Raw genomic sequence first — 15,981 nt, forward strand, 5'->3', positions numbered from 1 at the left:
GCTCCGGGTCTCAAGTACATTTAATAAATAAGTAAATCAGAATGCTGTGTGACAGAAGGGGAGTGGAATGATCCAAATTTGCTGAGTGAATGAATGAAGGGCCTTCCCTCGGTTCTGAACTGCTAGGAACTCAGGGATGGAGAAAGGAGAATAAAGGAGGCCATCCGGTTTGCCTGTCACCTCCGTTGCTTTCTGCTGGCAACCTTAGGTAACGGCCCCTCCCTGAGCCGCACGCCTTTGGCGGGAACATAACCTGGGCCTGATCTCTGAGAGGACAGTTCGGCAGCATTTATTCAGATTTGAAATGAGTGTCCCCTCCAAGCCTGATATTCACACTTTCACCTGTGCCCAAAGAGCTGGGGTAAGGATGTGCATGGCAGCCTTCATACAGTCAACAAATATTAGGCTCCATGCTAGCCCTGGCTGTGTGGCTCAGTGGTTGAGCGTCGACCCATGAACCAAGAGGTCACTGGCTTGATTCCCAGTCAGGGCATATGCCTGGGTTTCAGGCTCGACCCCCAGTGCGGGGCATGCATCAGTGATTCTCTCTCATCAGTGACGTTTCCAACTCTCTCCCCCTCTCCCTTCCTCTCTCTCTCAAATCAATTTTTTAAGAAAGCTCTATGCTGGGTGCCGGGGAACCAGCAGAGATGAACCAGGTGAGGTTTCCTCTTTCCTGGAGCCAACAGACTAGGGAGAGAGACAGCAACAAGCTGGTAGACAAAGAAATAAACGACGCAGTTGCAAGCAGCATGAGCGTCTGTGAAGACTATAAATCCGGGAGGGAGAGGTTTTGATATATAGGAGTTGAGGCCTGAAGAACAGGAAGGAGGCAGCCTTGGGGAGGTTTTGGGGTGGCCTGGCAGGCCCGAGGGGGATGCTGCACCACAGAAAGGAGCTGTGCGGAGGGGCAGGCCTTCACTCTGTGTGAGGTGGGAGCCATGGAGGGTTCAGGCAGAGGAGGGATCTCGTTGGACTCAGGGGTTCCAGGAGGGGGTGGGGAGAAAAGGAGGAAGCAGAGACCAGCGGGGAGGCCACTGTAATGGTCTGGTGAGAGGCGCTGGCAGCTGGGATGCAGGGGAGAAGTGGATACACCTTTTCATCTTTTAAAAGGTTTGATTACAAATGACAAACATACAGAAAAGTGCTCGTCATGAGTGTACATACAGCTCAGTGAATTTCCGCAAAGTGAATAACCCTGTCATGAGCACTAGGTTCCAGGAGCGCAGACCTGTGCTGGCGACCTGTAAGGACGGAGCCAACAGGATTTGCTGTGGGGCTGGTATGAGAGGAAGGAAGGCCCCAGAGAGGACCCCATGACGTTGACCTGAGCAACCGGAAGAAGGGAGTGCTCCTGTCAGAGGTGGGGGCTGCCCGGGGGAGCGGGCCAGAGCTGAGTGGTGCCTATTTTGAGTTTGAGGTGCTTATTAGTGTCTAAGGGGAAATGTCAAGCCGGAAGTTGATCACATGGGACTGGAGTTCAAGGGGATGTTCTGGGCCGGAAACAATCTCCATTCAGGGTTACTCTGCCCTGATCTGGATACGCAGGATTGTTGTGGCCACAAGGGCTGTTTCCGTTTAGGTTGTAACGAGAAATAAATGAACCAGTGGGCGGAGTTGGGGATGGTGCTGACCTCTGATGCCTTCTGCCAGCCTCCCTCTGCCTGCTGACCCTGCTGCAGCCCCCTCAGTCCGGGGCCCCATCTCCCCAGCTGAGCCCATCAGTCAAGCCCATAGCCAGGCAGAAGAATACGTCAGTGCTCCTGCAGATGGCTGTTAGTGATGCTGGGCCTGAGAGGGAGTGAGGGGCGGGGACATGCCCTCCGGCTCTGCTCTTTGCAGGGGGAAGAGCAAGGCCAGGGGAAAGTTCCTCCATGGGTCGGAGGGTACAGGCGCTCTGTTAACTAGAGACACACCCACACGATCACGGTCACTGAGGGCTGGTGATCCTGGACAAGTCATTCTTTCTCTCTCAGCCTCGGCTTCCTAGTGATCCTGCCTTTGCTGACCTCTCGGGTCTGTTACAAGATTCAAAGGAAGCACCAGAGAGAGGGCTTTACCGCCATGATTATCTCCACAGGCACGGGCTGTGCTGTTTATTTGGTCCTCATGCCCCGAGGGCACTCCCTCCCATTACCTCACTGACTTCTCCGGAAGTTCTGAGACAGGGACCTACAGTCCACTTCGCAGACAAGAAAACAGAGTCCGAGAGGGGTGAACAGTTTGCTGGAGGTCACGCAGGAATACCGGGAAGTGCCAGGATCTTAAACCAGGGCTGTGACATTCAATGCCAATTCTCCCCACACCCCCAACTATCTGGAAGTCCAAACTGGAGCCTCTTGGCCAGCTGTTTCCGGCGGGGGCTGTGCAGGGCTTGTTCAGTCCTGAACGTGACGCCTGTCTAAAGCAGGCACAGGAGTCCTGTGACCAAAGCTCCTGCGTTCCTCCCAGGTCACATGACCTGCGGGCCCTGACCCTCAGGAGTCTGTGGCTCTTCCACTGTCTATAGTCCAGGCCCATGTGATGTTGCTAAATCTAGTTTATCTTACACCTTCCACCATTCCTGGTAGCTTTGGGCACCCTGAGCCTGTTTCTCCTGTGAAATGGGGATGTGGGACCAGGTGATGTATCTATCAAGGAGGAGATTTATCAGCAAGCACGAAGATTCTGTGCGTGTAGGTTTGTGGAGGCAAGAACTTTAATGGAGAAGGCACTCAATGACATTTAATAATATCAACAATTATTTATTGACTAGAGGCCCGGTGCACAAAATTCATGCACAGGTAGGGTCCCTAAGCCTAGCCGGTGATCAGGGCCAACCAGGGCCTTCTGGCTGCTGGCTGGGGCCTTCTTTCATTCCATGCCACCCCCTGGTGGTCAGTGCATGTCATAGCGAGTGATGGAACTCCCAGTAAAACTTCAGAGGGGACAATTTGCATATTAGGCTTTTATGTATATAGATTATAATAAAATTAACAAGCACAAACAATTAAATGCTGTAAAAAAAAAAAGAAATAGGGCTGTAACTAAATTGTCAATAACATATTTAGGTATTTAGGTAGAAAATGTTATAATAATATAATCTGTGTTCATGACATTAACATTTATTATTAGTGGTGGCTTATCATGCTCTTATAGTATGCCAGGTGCTGGGCTAAGGGCTTTCTATATATTACTTATCATCTCATGACAATACTGCCACATGGGAATTATTGAAACCGTGATTCAAACTTTCACAACTTACATGTGGAGGAAGTTAAAATGGAAGCCAGTTGAGCCCAGGCCCTGTGCTAAGACATCTCACTGACTCGCTGGGGTGTAATGGGTGGCAACTCCCCCTGGGAAGATGCTGTCGCATAGAAGGCAGATGTGAAATCCTGGGAGCTTGAGGGTACCCTTTGGTCCCCTCACTTCTGTCTCTGTCCCTCACGCTGCTCCAGCCCCAGGGCAGCCCTTCTCAGCCCCTGCGCTCCAGCTCAGCAGCCTGCCACCTGCCGCTGTCTCCTTCAAGACCTGGCATGCCTTGGCTGATGGGGAGTGCTGTGCAGTGCCCAGGGGGCCTTCTTGGCCTTGACCGAGCACCTTCAGCTTGTGGGAGACAACCAGAGCTACCTGAACCCTGGCAGGCCTCTCCTGCTGGCTCAGCTGGGGCTGCGAGGCTCCGGGCCCACAGCCTGCTGGGCAACATGGCTGCCATCGTGACTGCCCTGGGCCTGCCTATCCACCCGAAGAGGACACTGCCGGGCTTGTCACCTGTGGGGCCTCAGCCTTCGAGAGGAAATGTCGAGGCTGTATAGTGACCCAGGAATATGACCACTGGACAGGCCGAGCTGTGAGGGACTTGGCTCTGCTCAAGGGCAAGTACCCGGGAGAGAGGAGGCAGGACTTCCTGTCAGAGCTGCAACGCTTCTGGCCTTTCTGCCTGCTGCTTGGCTAGCGGACAGGGTCAGTGTGCCATGTCATGGGAATACTTCCTGGGAGCCAGCCTCAACTCCCTGGTGGCTGGGCCTTCCCAGACCCATGGCCTCCCTTCCAGATCTGGTGGGAGGATGACGCTATCATCCCGGCATCGCACTCCAGGGGGCTGGTGGCCGCCTCCTGGGTGGAGAGAAGCACCGCTTTGAAGAGGCTTCACACCCCGTCTCTGGGCAGGACGCTGGCCTCCTTCCTGGGCTTCCCTGAGGCCGCCCTTCCGGTCATTGTGGGGAGGTGCAGGGCGCAGGCTCTGCCTCACTTCCTGGGGGGAGATGCGGAGGCTGTGGAGCAGACGGGCCTCTTCCTTTCGCTGGAGCTCACTTCCTCCCTGGTCTCCTCTTCTGACCGTGGCCACGGTGACAACTTCCCGTCTCCAGGGGCTTCACTTCCCCATCAATGGAGGTTCGATTCACATCTGTTTCCTGCTGGGGACACAGGCTGGTCCCGCTGGGGCCAGCGTCCCTGACCCGGCTCTCAGGAGCCCACTGCCACTGCACTGTGGTGTTAGTGTGTCTGGGCCCAGGCGACACCCAGGATCCTGTTCTCCTCCAGGCATCTCCCATCTTCAACAACTGTATCTGCTGGTAACTTTACTGTTCTTTTTATTTTTATTTTTAAAATATATTTTATTGATTTTGTACAGAGAGGAAGGGAGAGAGATAGTTAGAAACATCGATGAGAGAGAGTCATCAATCAGCTGCCTCTTGCACACCTCCCACTGGGGATGTGCCCACGACCAAGGTACATGCCCTTGACTGGAATCGAACTGGGGACCCTTCAGTCCGCAGGCTGATGCTCTATCCACTGAGCCAAACCGGTTTCAACTCTTTTTATTTTTTTTTAACATTTTATTTACAAAAAATTAATTTATTTTCAGAAGTGAAATTATTTTAAGGTGTCGATTGTTTTTCTTCACAGACCTGGCTTTGGAGGCACAGTAGGTGCAAGGACATGGTGGAGGAAAGTGAAGGGGGAGGATGTAAAGGGAGGAGGGCAGGGGTGGGGTGGGAGGGGGGCAGCAGTGGATGGACTGGGGTGGGGTGGGGGGAGGGCGGAGGGAAACAGAGTGACCAGGTGTCCCTTCCTTGAGTTGAGGCTGAGCTGCACACAGGCTCGTGCGGGTCGAGAGGAGAGAAGAGTGAGGAGAAAAGGGAGGCAAGTGACCTCCAAGTCACGTGGGTGAAGGTGTTTGTGGGGGGGGGGGGCACACCCAAGGGATGGAGGAAAGAGGGAGAAAGCAGGAGTGTGACGGAACTGGGAAGTCACACACGGAGACGAGGAGGTCCCTGGAGAAGAGGAGAGTCTGAACAACGCCGACAGGACAGAGGCGGAGAGATGGAGAGAGATGGAGAGAGATGGGGAGACAGAGAGATGGAGAGAGATGGGGAGACGGAGAGATGGAGAGAGATGGGGAGACGGAGAGATGGAGAGAGATGGGGAGACGAAGAGATGGAGAGAGATGGGGAGACGGAGAGATGGAGAGAGATGGGGAGACGGAGAGATGGAAAGATGGAGAGATGGAGGGAGATGGAGAGAGATGGAAAGACGGAGAGATGGAGGAGATGGGGAGACGGAGAGATGGAGGGAGATGGAGAGAGATGGAAAGACGGAGAGATGGAGGAGATGGGGAGACGGAGAGATGGATGGAGATGGAGAGAGATGGAAAGACGGAGAGATGGAGGGAGATGGAGAGAGATGGGGAGACGGAGAGATGGAGAGAGATGGGGAGACGAAGAGATGGAGAGAGATGGGGAGACGGAGAGATGGAGAGAGATGGAAAGACGGAGAGATGGAGGGAGATGGAGAGAGATGGAAAGACGGAGAGATGGATGGAGATGGAGAGAGATGGAAAGACGGAGAGATGGAGAGATGGAGAGAGATGGAAAGACGGAGAGATGGAGGAGAAGGGGAGACGGGGACATGGAGAGACGGAGGGAGATGGAGGCGGCTGGCGGAGGCGGCGGCGAGCTGCGGCCGGCCTCAGGCGGGGCCCCCGGGTACCAGCTGGCCCAGGTCGGCTTCGGTGCGGCTCACCCAGTCGCGGTAGAGGCCGCACACGCGGAGCCCCAGCAGCTTGGCGGGGAAGGCGCCGGCGGCGGCGGCGGCGGCGGCGGCGGCGGCGGCGGCGGCGGCGGCGGGCTCGGGCCGGGGCTCGCGGGGCTCGGCGCCCAGCGCGGCCAGCACGGCCTCCAGGGCGGCGCCCAGCGCGCGGGCGCGGCGCGCGGCCTCCTCCAGGCGCCGCAGCAGGGCGGTGCGCGGGTTCAGCTCGGCCTGCAGGCGGCGCACCGCGTCCAGCAGCGGCGGCAGCGCGGCCAGCGCCCCCGCGTCCAGCCGCAGGCGCTCGGGCAGCGGCAGCCCCGCGTGGCCCGCGCCCGGCGCGCTCAGCCCCGCCACCGGCGGCCGCGGGGGCGAGAAGCCGGGCCGCCCGAAGGGGTCCCCCTGGAGCTGCACCTGCGGAGACAGGCCGTCAGTGCCGGGGCCGCCGCCCGGGGCTCCCTCCCCGCCCGCACAGGACAAGTCCCGTCTGGTTATGAGGACACAGAACTGCCAAAAGTGACCTTCACACAGGCCTTTGTGTCCTCGTCTCTACCATGGAGATAACACTGTCAACCTCATAAGGTAGCTGCGAGCATGTCAGAAAGCCTGTCAGTCCCGGCCCGCCCCGGGAAAGGCACAGTAAACACCAGGGCAAGCATGCCAAACTCCAAGGCTGACCCGGGTGAGGAAACAAGGTTTACGTTTATGTGGCCAAAAAATCAAAAGCTTCCATTTTCAGACATGCTGAATACAAAGGGCTGAAATAAATGGGTCATCGTGAACATAAAATCATAGAACATTTTAATAAAAATTAATATTTTTTCTTGAACATTAATTTACCAGACACTGAATGCCTGCACAAATTAATAAGCGTAATGCAAATAAACCTATTTTCCTTGTTCTCCAAAAGCGAAATATTTCCTGTTGCACACACCAAACAAGTCAGTCCAAGACTAAGGTGACAATTGGCTGCTAAAATATCCGCTGCTAATATCAGTGGAGAGAAATGGTGCACCTGCATGTGAGGTATGTAAGGGAAATGAATGCAACACGATTGTAGTAATCAGTCATTAGCAAACGTTGAAGTTTGTTATTAATAATTATGTATAACAGGATATTATAAAGATTAAGTTACAAAATTTTTATTAAAATATCTCTTACATACTGTTATATTGGCTGGGCTGCAAAAATATTTGTTGTGGGTGACCCGTGGGCCGCGAGTTTGACATGCTTGCAGTAGGTGCAAATCCTTTCTCCATTTACTAACTGTTCAGTTTCTTACAAAACCATTTCCCTTCTCTGAGCCTCAGTCTCATCTGTAGAATGGCGGTGAGGGGGGGGCCCGCGGGGGGGGGGGCAAGATAGTATGGGAACTAGTCTTTTTCACACACCCCACCCCCTCTCCCACCTGCCTGGCACACAGCAGGGCTTCATGAATAACTATCATATGAGTGAACAGAAAAAAGCTAAAGGTGATATGTAATTTGTAAAACTGCTATACAATCCCATTTATCCTTTGCTAACATCTTGCCTCTGGTTCAGGCATTGTGCTTGCTGCTTTAAGCACACTATTCCTAATTTCCCCAATAATGGGTGTGATGTAATTATGATGATTTTGTAAATGAGGACTCTGGAGCTGAAGAGGTACAGCGCCTCGACCTGGGTCCTCCATCCAGGAAAGGGCAGAACGGGAATCGGAACGAAAGTTGGTAGGTCGACAAAGCTGATTCTGTCCTCCCACTACCTACTAATTGTTACTTCATTCTTTTCATGTTCTCATCCCTGCCCAAGGTCACAGTAAGATTGGCAGGACACAGTCTGTCTGCTTCAAAACCATACCCTCCCTCCACTGCACTATAGAAATTTGGGGAAATTTCTTCTGTCCTTAGGCAGGCGCTCTACCCAACCAACTATACTGGCAGACCTCCCTCCTTTGTAAAAGTCCCCCGGGGATGGAATTTTTGACCCAGACTGAAACCCCTTCCTGGCCTCTGCATAGCACAAGTAAGAGTTCACATCTCATCTTGTTCAACTGCCTCTTTTGACAGCTGGTGAGACCAAGGCCCATGGCAGTGAGGTGACAAACCCATCCAGCCTGGAACCCAGCTTTCCTGACTCCCAGACCAGAGTTATCTAATGCTCAGGATGCCTGTGTGAAGCACCAAGAAGGGAGCCTCCAAGCTTAGGTGGATGAAGGGGCATTTGGGGAACAGACACGATCCTCCTCGCATTGCTATGTGGCCGGGGGCAAGTTACTGATCTCGCTTGGAGCCCCAATTTCTGCAGCTGGGAAATGAGGTTGAGAAAACAGGTGCTCAGGTAACCCTATGATCTGTGTTTCTCTGATCCCCGGCCCCTCCCCCCCACACCCATCCCCACTCACATATTCCTGGAAGAGCTGCTCAGCATATTTGGTGAGGAGGCGGGCAAGGCTGTGTGTCTGATGGATCTTGGCCTCCAAGAGGGGAAGGGGTGAGATTGAGGAGTCAGCCTGGAAGTCTTCTGGTGGGAAAAGGGGGGAGGAATGAGGGCAGCCCCAACTCCTTGCTCCTGACCACTTCAGGCTGGCCCTTTCTTCCCAAACCCAGAAGCTCAGCTCTGAACTCTCCAACGTTTAAGCCAGGCAGGCTCTGTCCCATTCCAACTGAGGGAAATGAGATACCAAACATTTTCCAAACGTTTTTTTTCTGCGAGAAATGTGTTCCCTGTTCTCAAATCACTGTTGAAATACTATTAAAGCTAAATTCAAACACTGCCTCCTCAGTACAGCCTTGGATTCACTCCTCCCTTAAATTAACTCCTTTCTTCTTCTTAAGGCCATTTGTTCATACTTTCAAGGTAGTTCTTTTAATGGCGCTTTTATGTGTGTGAACTGGCCTCATCCTGGGAGCCATTTGAGGGTAGGGCTTACATACCTCGGTACCGCTGCTGTAATTGTTGGTGAAATTCAACATCACTGAAACACGGCACTTCACACCGGAATGCGCCTTTCAGCCCATTTTACAGACTGGGAGACTTAAATCCCCTTCCCTCCCTGATAGCCTTTTTATGCGAGGCCCTGGGCACCAGACATCATCAATTGAATCAGCGGCCCCGTCTCCCTAAACACAAGCTGAAAGGTAGTGCCCGGGGAAGCACTACATTTCCCGAGACGCCCCGCGCAAGCGCCCAGGGCAGGCTGGGTAATGTAGTCCTGGCTTCTCAACCCTGGCGTCCCGCCCCCGCCCCCACCCGCCTGAGGTTCCCACCGCCTATTCCTGTCGTTATCAACCTGGACTTTCGTCGCTCGTAGTCATTCACTCTCTACTGTGGCCCAAAGACTTCCTCTGCTAACTCTGTCACTCCCCGGGCCCAGCTCGGATTCTCCGCCGGTTTTCAAAGAGGACCCAGGGTACAGCCTCAGCCACGACCCCAGGCCTCCCCCAGGGGGGACTCGAACCGGTTATCTAATCCCTGAGCCCACGTCCCCGAAGGTACAATCCAGGCCTCCTCTCAACGCCGGCGCCAGCACCTTCCCACGCTCGCCCACAGCTCGCCCACAGCTCGCCCACAGCTCACCGCTGTTACCTGACACCGGCCCTGCTCCCCCTCTCCGGCCGCTCCCTCCCCGGCCCGAAGGTAGTGGGGACCCGGACCCCAGCTTCCAGCCCTTCAGACACGGCTCCCCTTGGGCACTCGACAGTCACACTCCAGCCCCTTACCCAGACTTCCCTCCCTCTGGCTCATGCTGGCCCCAGGCTGATCCCGGTTGCCTCCACGCCCCCCTTCCCAGAGGGGGAGAAGGGGGGAAAAGGCGGGGGCGGGCCCGGGCGCAGCCAATCAGGGCTCAAACCCCAAGAATTTCCCCCCCCCTCCCGCCCCAGGCAAGATTCCTTGTCCGGGAGTCCCGGTCACCGCCTGCTGGGCCTAGTGGAGAAAGGGCCTGAGGGGGTGGCAGGTGGTCTGCAAGGTGGATTTGGGACCTCGACCCGGGGGAGGACTGGGGCCAGCGCCGGAGAAGCCCCGCATCACGCCAGGAGGAGGAGGCTCCGGCTCCGGCCAGAGACAACGTTTGGCGCCAGGCTGCTTTTCGGAGAAAACGGGGGTTGGTTGGAGGGTGGGGCTGGCAGGACAGGAATGCGCGGCACTCTCTCTTGTCTGGGAAGGAGGGGGAGAGGGGGCTCTAAGGCTTGGGCAACACCTGCCCAGACACACTGTCCACCTCCTTTCTTAATACGTCATGTTCTCTGCTCCCGTTGCACCTACTACGCAGCAGAGGGACAGGTTCACCAGCTCAACTCACAACCAGGCTCACACACCTGCTCTGACCGCATATAGACTTTCATTCTCACACAGGAACACGCTTCAGAGACAGGTGTGTGTGTGTGTGTGTGTGTGTGTGTGTGTGTGTGTGTGTGTGTGTTAGCCACATGTCAACTCCACTAACCTGGTGCAGACAAAGCCCAGTCTGTGCTGGGCGCTGGGACCTGGGGGTGACCCAACTCGCTTCCTGGTTCCCGAGGAGCTCCCAGTCTGATGGGGGAACATAGAAACAGCAGGTAGAGTGACGAAGGGACTGGGGAGAGGCTGTGTCTGGGAGAATATCGCCAGAATAAAGGAAGAAAGGGATTACTGGCAGAGGGCACAGCAGGTATGATGAAACCCGATTGTTCACAGGGTCCACAGTCACATACTCATTTAAAATAATGTTTTTTATTGATTTTTTAGAGAGAGAGGAAGAGAGCTAGAGATAGAAACATCAAGGAGAGAGTGAGAAACATCATTGATTGGTTGCCTCCTGCTGGCCCCCTCTGGAGATCAAGTTCGCAACCCAGGCTTGTGCCCTGACCAGGAATCTAACTGATGACCTCTTGATTCCTGGGTCAATGCACAACCACTGAGCCACATACTAATAACAGTGAATATTTATTGAGTATTTACAGCGTGCAAGGCACTGTTCTAAGAGTTATACATTTATTAACTTACCCTCGTTACAGTTGAATTAGAAACAAGTGACGTACCCAGGGTGCCTGGACAACCAGAGCTGGGATTTTACCCCAGCAATTTGGTTCCCCAAATGCTGCCATAACCATCTTCCTATACCTTAACCTCTGTGGACCTAGTCTCACCAAAACAAACAGACCCAATAGCCACTCCTTGTGAAATACACACACACACACACACACACACACACACATTTAGATGTCATATGTGCTGGCAAACAGACTCAAATCAACCAAGACATGCTCCTTTTAAATAAGATTTTACTTTATTTAAAGTACAAACAACCAGGATTTTTTACAGAGTAAATAGGCCCAGGGAACCAGCACCAGATTAAGAAAAAGGCCGGAACCGGTTTGGTTCAGTGTATAGAGCATCAACCAGCGGACTGAAAGGTCCCAGGTTCGATTCCGGTCAAGGGCACGTACCTTGATTGCGGGCACAACCCCAGTGGGGTGTGTGCAGGAGGCAGCTGATTGATGTTTCTCTCTCATCAATGTTTCTAACTATCCCTCTCTTTTCCTCTCTATAAAAAATCAATAAAATATATTTAATAATAAAAAAAGAAACAGAACATGACCAGTTCCCAGAGCCCCCTCTAACTCCTCCCAGTCCCAAGGGTGCCCCCATTCTGATTATCACACCCTAAGTTAGTTTCGTCAGTTTGGAACTTCACACACATGGAGTCAGACAGTTTGCCTTTCTTGAGACTGGTTCCCCTGGTGGGTGTAATGGGACTTCCTTCTCCTGTGTCCAGGGTGTGGGTGGGCTACAGCTCCTATCCACTCTCCTCGGACGGGTTGTTTCCAGTCTGAGGCTATTGTCACTAGTGCTGTGAGCATTCAGCACCCCTCGGGCCTCTCCTGGTGCTCATACCTAGCATTTCTGTTGGGTGCTGAGGGTGTGGGAGTGGAATTGCTGCACCAAAGGGGTTTCACTAGAAAACTGCGTTTTCCACAGTGTCTCTACCAGTTTACACCCCCAGAGGCACGAAGGATCCAGTTACCCTACTCCTTCCCCTGCCCTCGGGGCCCCAGTCGTTCTCATTTGGCCATTCTGTTGTTGGGCAGGTCCGTGGCACTCAGTGAATAGGCTGCTGAATGAAAGGCTGAAGGAACAGTCGGACAGTGTACACTGGACAACCTGGCGAGGGTGGACACACACACACACACACACACACACACACACACACACACACACACACACACACACACACACACACACACACACACACACGTGCGCGCGTGCGCGTCACAGGAGCGCTCACGCGGAGGACGCACCCAGGCTCAGCCCCTCCCGCTCCCGGGCTCACGTGCTCTGGACGCTCCCTCGGCCGCCGCGCGCACCCGCCTCGCAGCGGCCCCAACCTCCCTCCGGGCGGCGGCAGGGGGCGCTGCGCGGCCGGCAGGGGGCGGGCCGGGCCGGGGCGGGCTCGGCGGCAGGAAGCGGGCGGGGCCTGGCGGCGCGTTGGGCAGCGAGGGAGGGCGCGGCCAACTCCCGGGGGGACGGCGGGCCGAGGGATCCGCGACCCGGCCTGGCGCCGAGCCTGAGCCCGCCGGACGGGAGGCGGCCCAGCCGCGGGCTCGGCCCCGGCCCCGGCCCCGCCAGCATGGCCGGCCGCACCGTGCGGGCCGAGACCCGGAGCCGGGCCAAGGATGACATCAAGAAGGTGATGGCGACCATCGAGAAGGTCCGGAGATGGTGAGCGCTGTCCGGGGCCAGGGGCCAGGGTCGGGACCGGCAGGGCCATGCCTCCCCCAAAGGCGTCTGGCCGCCCCTCACCAGCTGTGGCCCCGGTGTCAGGCGTGTCCCCCAGCTGCGCCCCGATCTACAGAGCTCTGTCCCCTCTGGCTGCCCCGGGGTCTACAAAGGTACACCCAGCCGTGCCCTCCAGGGCAGGAGCCCCCACCTGCGCCCCGCCCCCGAGGCTTTGACACTCCTCCCTAAGTATGCCGATCCCAGGCCAGGCCCCAGCCTGGTGCCCATTCTACCCCCCGGGGTCTGTGAGCCGTGGCCGCATACTCCGTCCCTACAGGCACCTCCATGTCTGCCCTGGCATCTGCAGGTTCTCCTTCTCCCTCTCACTATGCCCATTAGCAAAACTGCCCCTTCCCATGCACCACCCACACCTCTGAGGTGTCCCCAGGTGTGTCTAGCTGCTGAGGGAGGCTCAGCTCAGGCCTCTCTGACCTGGTCCCCCCACTCTCCCGCAGGGAGAAGCGCTGGGTGACTGTGGGCGACACGTCCCTTCGTATCTTCAAGTGGGTGCCAGTGGTGGACCCCCAGGAGGAGGTGAGCAAGCTCCCCCACGCCAGACCCTACATCTGTGCAACCCCCTCCCCCCCCATCCTGGCCTCCGCCTCCAGCCCCCACTCTTAGACACATGCTAATCATTATTGGCAGCTCCACCCTCCTCCTTTCTCCCCCTCCAGACCCCGGAGTTCAAGACTTCACCCAGTGTGCCCACCTCTGCCACCTCACGCAGACCTTTTGCTTCTCTGCACCTCAGCTTACTTATTGGTAGGGTGGGGGCTTTGCAAGCAACTCTGATCCTTACCCCTCTGATCCCCAGGAGCGACGGAGGGCAGGTGGCGGGGCAGAGAGATCCCGAGGCCGGGAGCGTCGGGGTAGGGGTGCCAGCCCAAGAGGGGGTGGCCCTCTCATCCTGCTTGATCTCAATGGTATGTAGGGATCCGGTGGGGGGGCTGTGGGATTGAAGGAGGGGACTGGGACCTCAGGCCCAAGCCTCTCGACGTTTGCTCTCACAGATGAGAACAGTAACCAGAGTTTCCACTCGGAAGGCTCCCTGCAGAAGGGCACGGAGCCCAGCCCGGGCGGCACCCCCCAGCCCAGCCGTCCTGCGTCGCCTTCCGGACTCCCAGAAGGGGTCCCGGAGGAAGCTCAGCCCCCGCGGCTAGGCCAGGAGCGAGGTAGGACCCGGTGCTGCCAGGAGCCTCCCTCTGAGCCTTGTCCTCTCCGAGGCTGGAGCCACCAGCTTGTCCCTGTCCCTGCTCCCCTCTTCTGTGCCTCCTCCGAGGCCTTCCTGACTCCTGTGGAAGGCCCAGGCCTTTCTCTGGACTTCTGGTCTGTTGATAACTTACCACTGGGATTTTCACGTAAATCTAACCTTTATTACCTAAGTGTCTTTCTTTCCCTCTTCCACCTCCTGTCGGCTGCCTGAGTGTTGGGTCCATATTGATCGTGTTTGCTACTGTATCTTCAGAACACCACGTGGCACATAGTAGGTGCTCAATAAGTATTTGTTAATAAGTAAATAACAGCGCTAATATTAAGAGTAATTAAGAGATGACAGCTAATACTTATTGAGCTCTTATTGTGTGACACTCTCCTAAGCTTTTTACATGTTTTATTTTATCTCCTTTAATCCCTACTGCAATGCTTTGAGGATTATTATCACCATTTATAGGTGAGAAACTGATCGCCCAGCTCACCAGCCTGGAGCGTGAGTGATCCTCAGCTTCTCTTTTCTCCACATAATCAATCCCCTCTCTGGTCAGTCCCCCCTCCCAGCATCGCCTCGCTTCCTCTCCCTCCCCAGGTGCTGTGCTCATCCTCACCAAACTCCAGCCTCCTGTAGGTCTCCCGTCCTCCAGTCACCCCCACAGGGCCCACGGAGCGGCTTTTTCTAAAGCAAGAGTTTGAGGGGGTCCTTTTCCTGCTCACGGCCCTCACTGGCCTCTCTGGCTCTCATCACCCCCTTTCCGGAACATCATGACATGGGCTATGGCTGTGTCTACATTGTACTCTGGACCTTTACTAATATAAAAACCACAACTGGCGTTTACTGAGCACTTAACTGTGTGCCCCACCCTGTGCTAAGGACTTTCCCCGTATTATCTCACTTACTCCTCACGGCAGGTCCTGTGGTAGCTACTGTAACGACCTACATTTTACAGGTGGGGAAACTGAGGTCCAGAGGAATTAGGTCACTAGCCCAAGGTTAGGATTTGAACGCCTGCAGTCCAGCCCCAGAATCTGTGCTAAGTGTATGTTGCCTCTGCCTACAATGTGCTCCCCCTCCCCCTCTGCCTGGTCAAACTTACTCCCCCGTCAAGATCCCACCTACATGTCCTTCCTGGGCCTTTTCCTGGGTGCAGCCGGTGCTCGCCTCCCTCCTCAGTGCTCCCCCAGCTGGGCCGTATGTGCCTGGTCTTTGCCCCCGGGTCTCAGGGCACAGAGCGGCTCTCAGGGACTGTCACCTTGCCGTTCCAGATCCCGGGAGCATTCCTGCAGGCGGCACCGACGAGCCCCCAATGCTGACCAAGGAGGAGCCGGTCCCAGAGCTGCTGGAGGCTGAGGTGAGAGGCCAGGAGGCTGGACTCCGGGCCTTGGAGGGAATGGGACCCTGGGGGCTGCACTCAGAGGTCCGGGTGGGAAACGCAGCCCTCAGGCCCGGATTCTTGGGACGGAAAGGAAGGGGTGTTTTAGAAACCAAGTCCTGACGGCTGGTGCAGGGCTGATCTGAGACCATTGAAAGCCTGAAAAGATCCTGGTGCTCCTGCAAGCATTATTTTTTAAAATCCTAAATGAGACAATTCGCTTAAGAAAGTCCCCCCACAAAGTTGGCTTCCCACAGGGCCTACCTTGATGTATTTCCCAGAAATACCAAATGTCAACTTCTCCTCAAAACAGTATTGTTCCCAGGGCCCCCTTACTCTGCGCGCCGGTCCCTGGCTCCGGGCCGGAGGAGAGGGGAGAGGGGCTTCGGAGGAGGCAGAGGCAAGGAGGTGCCCTCCTGGGTCCGGGAGCTCATGCCTGTCCCCTTCCTCTCCAGGCCCCCGAAGCTTTCCCTGTCTTTGAGCCAGTGCCACCTGTCCCCGAGGCAGCCCAGGGTGACACCGAGGACTCGGAGGGCGCCCCCCCACTCAAGCGCATCTGCCCAAATGCCCCCGACCCCTGAGAGCTGGTCTGTCTTTCCTGTTGCCTAGGGGCCCCTTGGATTTTTTACGAATAAAGACCTTTTTGTAA

General features: G+C 55.6%; 2 protein-coding genes across 4 annotated transcripts; one reads left to right on the forward strand and one right to left on the reverse strand.

Annotated features, from left to right (window-relative positions):
- Positions 1 to 5,836: 5,836 nt before the first annotated feature.
- Positions 5,837 to 9,863, reverse strand: CTF1 (cardiotrophin 1). 2 transcript variants are annotated; one of them, XM_036413059.2, is made up of 3 exons: positions 9,714 to 9,863; positions 8,396 to 8,514; positions 5,837 to 6,426 (listed from the first exon to the last, which is right to left on the reverse strand). In XM_036413059.2, the coding sequence occupies exons 1-3, from the start codon at positions 9,736 to 9,738 to the stop codon at positions 5,956 to 5,958; spliced, it is 615 nt and encodes a 204-aa protein (XP_036268952.1). In that variant the 5' UTR covers positions 9,739 to 9,863; the 3' UTR covers positions 5,837 to 5,955. The 2 variants fall into 2 exon arrangements, with proteins under 2 accessions (XP_036268952.1, XP_036268953.1); XM_036413060.2 differs by having other exon boundaries at positions 8,396 to 8,511; positions 9,714 to 9,812.
- A 2,591-nt stretch (positions 9,864 to 12,454) lies between these two features.
- BCL7C (BAF chromatin remodeling complex subunit BCL7C) lies at positions 12,455 to 15,981 on the forward strand. 2 transcript variants are annotated; one of them, XM_045572432.1, is made up of 5 exons: positions 12,455 to 12,693; positions 13,206 to 13,284; positions 13,565 to 13,673; positions 15,226 to 15,311; positions 15,788 to 15,981. In XM_045572432.1, exons 1-5 carry the CDS (start codon positions 12,602 to 12,604, stop codon positions 15,911 to 15,913), a joined length of 492 nt encoding a protein of 163 aa, XP_045428388.1. In that variant the 5' UTR covers positions 12,455 to 12,601; the 3' UTR covers positions 15,914 to 15,981. The 2 variants fall into 2 exon arrangements, with proteins under 2 accessions (XP_045428388.1, XP_045428389.1); XM_045572433.1 differs by lacking the exon at positions 13,206 to 13,284 and adding an exon at positions 13,761 to 13,922 and having other exon boundaries at positions 12,555 to 12,693.

This window comes from Pipistrellus kuhlii, unplaced genomic scaffold (genome assembly GCF_014108245.1).
Source record: "Pipistrellus kuhlii isolate mPipKuh1 unplaced genomic scaffold, mPipKuh1.p scaffold_m20_p_48, whole genome shotgun sequence".
NCBI lineage: Eukaryota > Metazoa > Chordata > Mammalia > Chiroptera > Vespertilionidae > Pipistrellus > Pipistrellus kuhlii.

Coding starts and splice junctions, on each gene's coding strand:
- CTF1 (XM_036413059.2), bottom strand. CDS start 9,738: ATGAGCCAGAGGGAGGGAAGTCTGG. Junction 8,515..9,713: donor CCAGAGGGAGGGAAGTCTGG/GTAAGGGGCTGG, acceptor TTTTCCCACCAG/AAGACTTCCAGGCTGACTCC. Junction 6,427..8,395: donor AGCAGCTCTTCCAGGAATAT/GTGAGTGGGGAT, acceptor CTGTCTCCGCAG/GTGCAGCTCCAGGGGGACCC.
- BCL7C (XM_045572432.1), top strand. CDS start 12,602: ATGGCCGGCCGCACCGTGCGGGCCGAGACCCGGAGCCGGGCCAAGGAT. Junction 13,674..15,225: donor CATCCTGCTTGATCTCAATG/GTATGTAGGGAT, acceptor TTGCCGTTCCAG/ATCCCGGGAGCATTCCTGCA. Junction 15,312..15,787: donor CAGAGCTGCTGGAGGCTGAG/GTGAGAGGCCAG, acceptor CTTCCTCTCCAG/GCCCCCGAAGCTTTCCCTGT.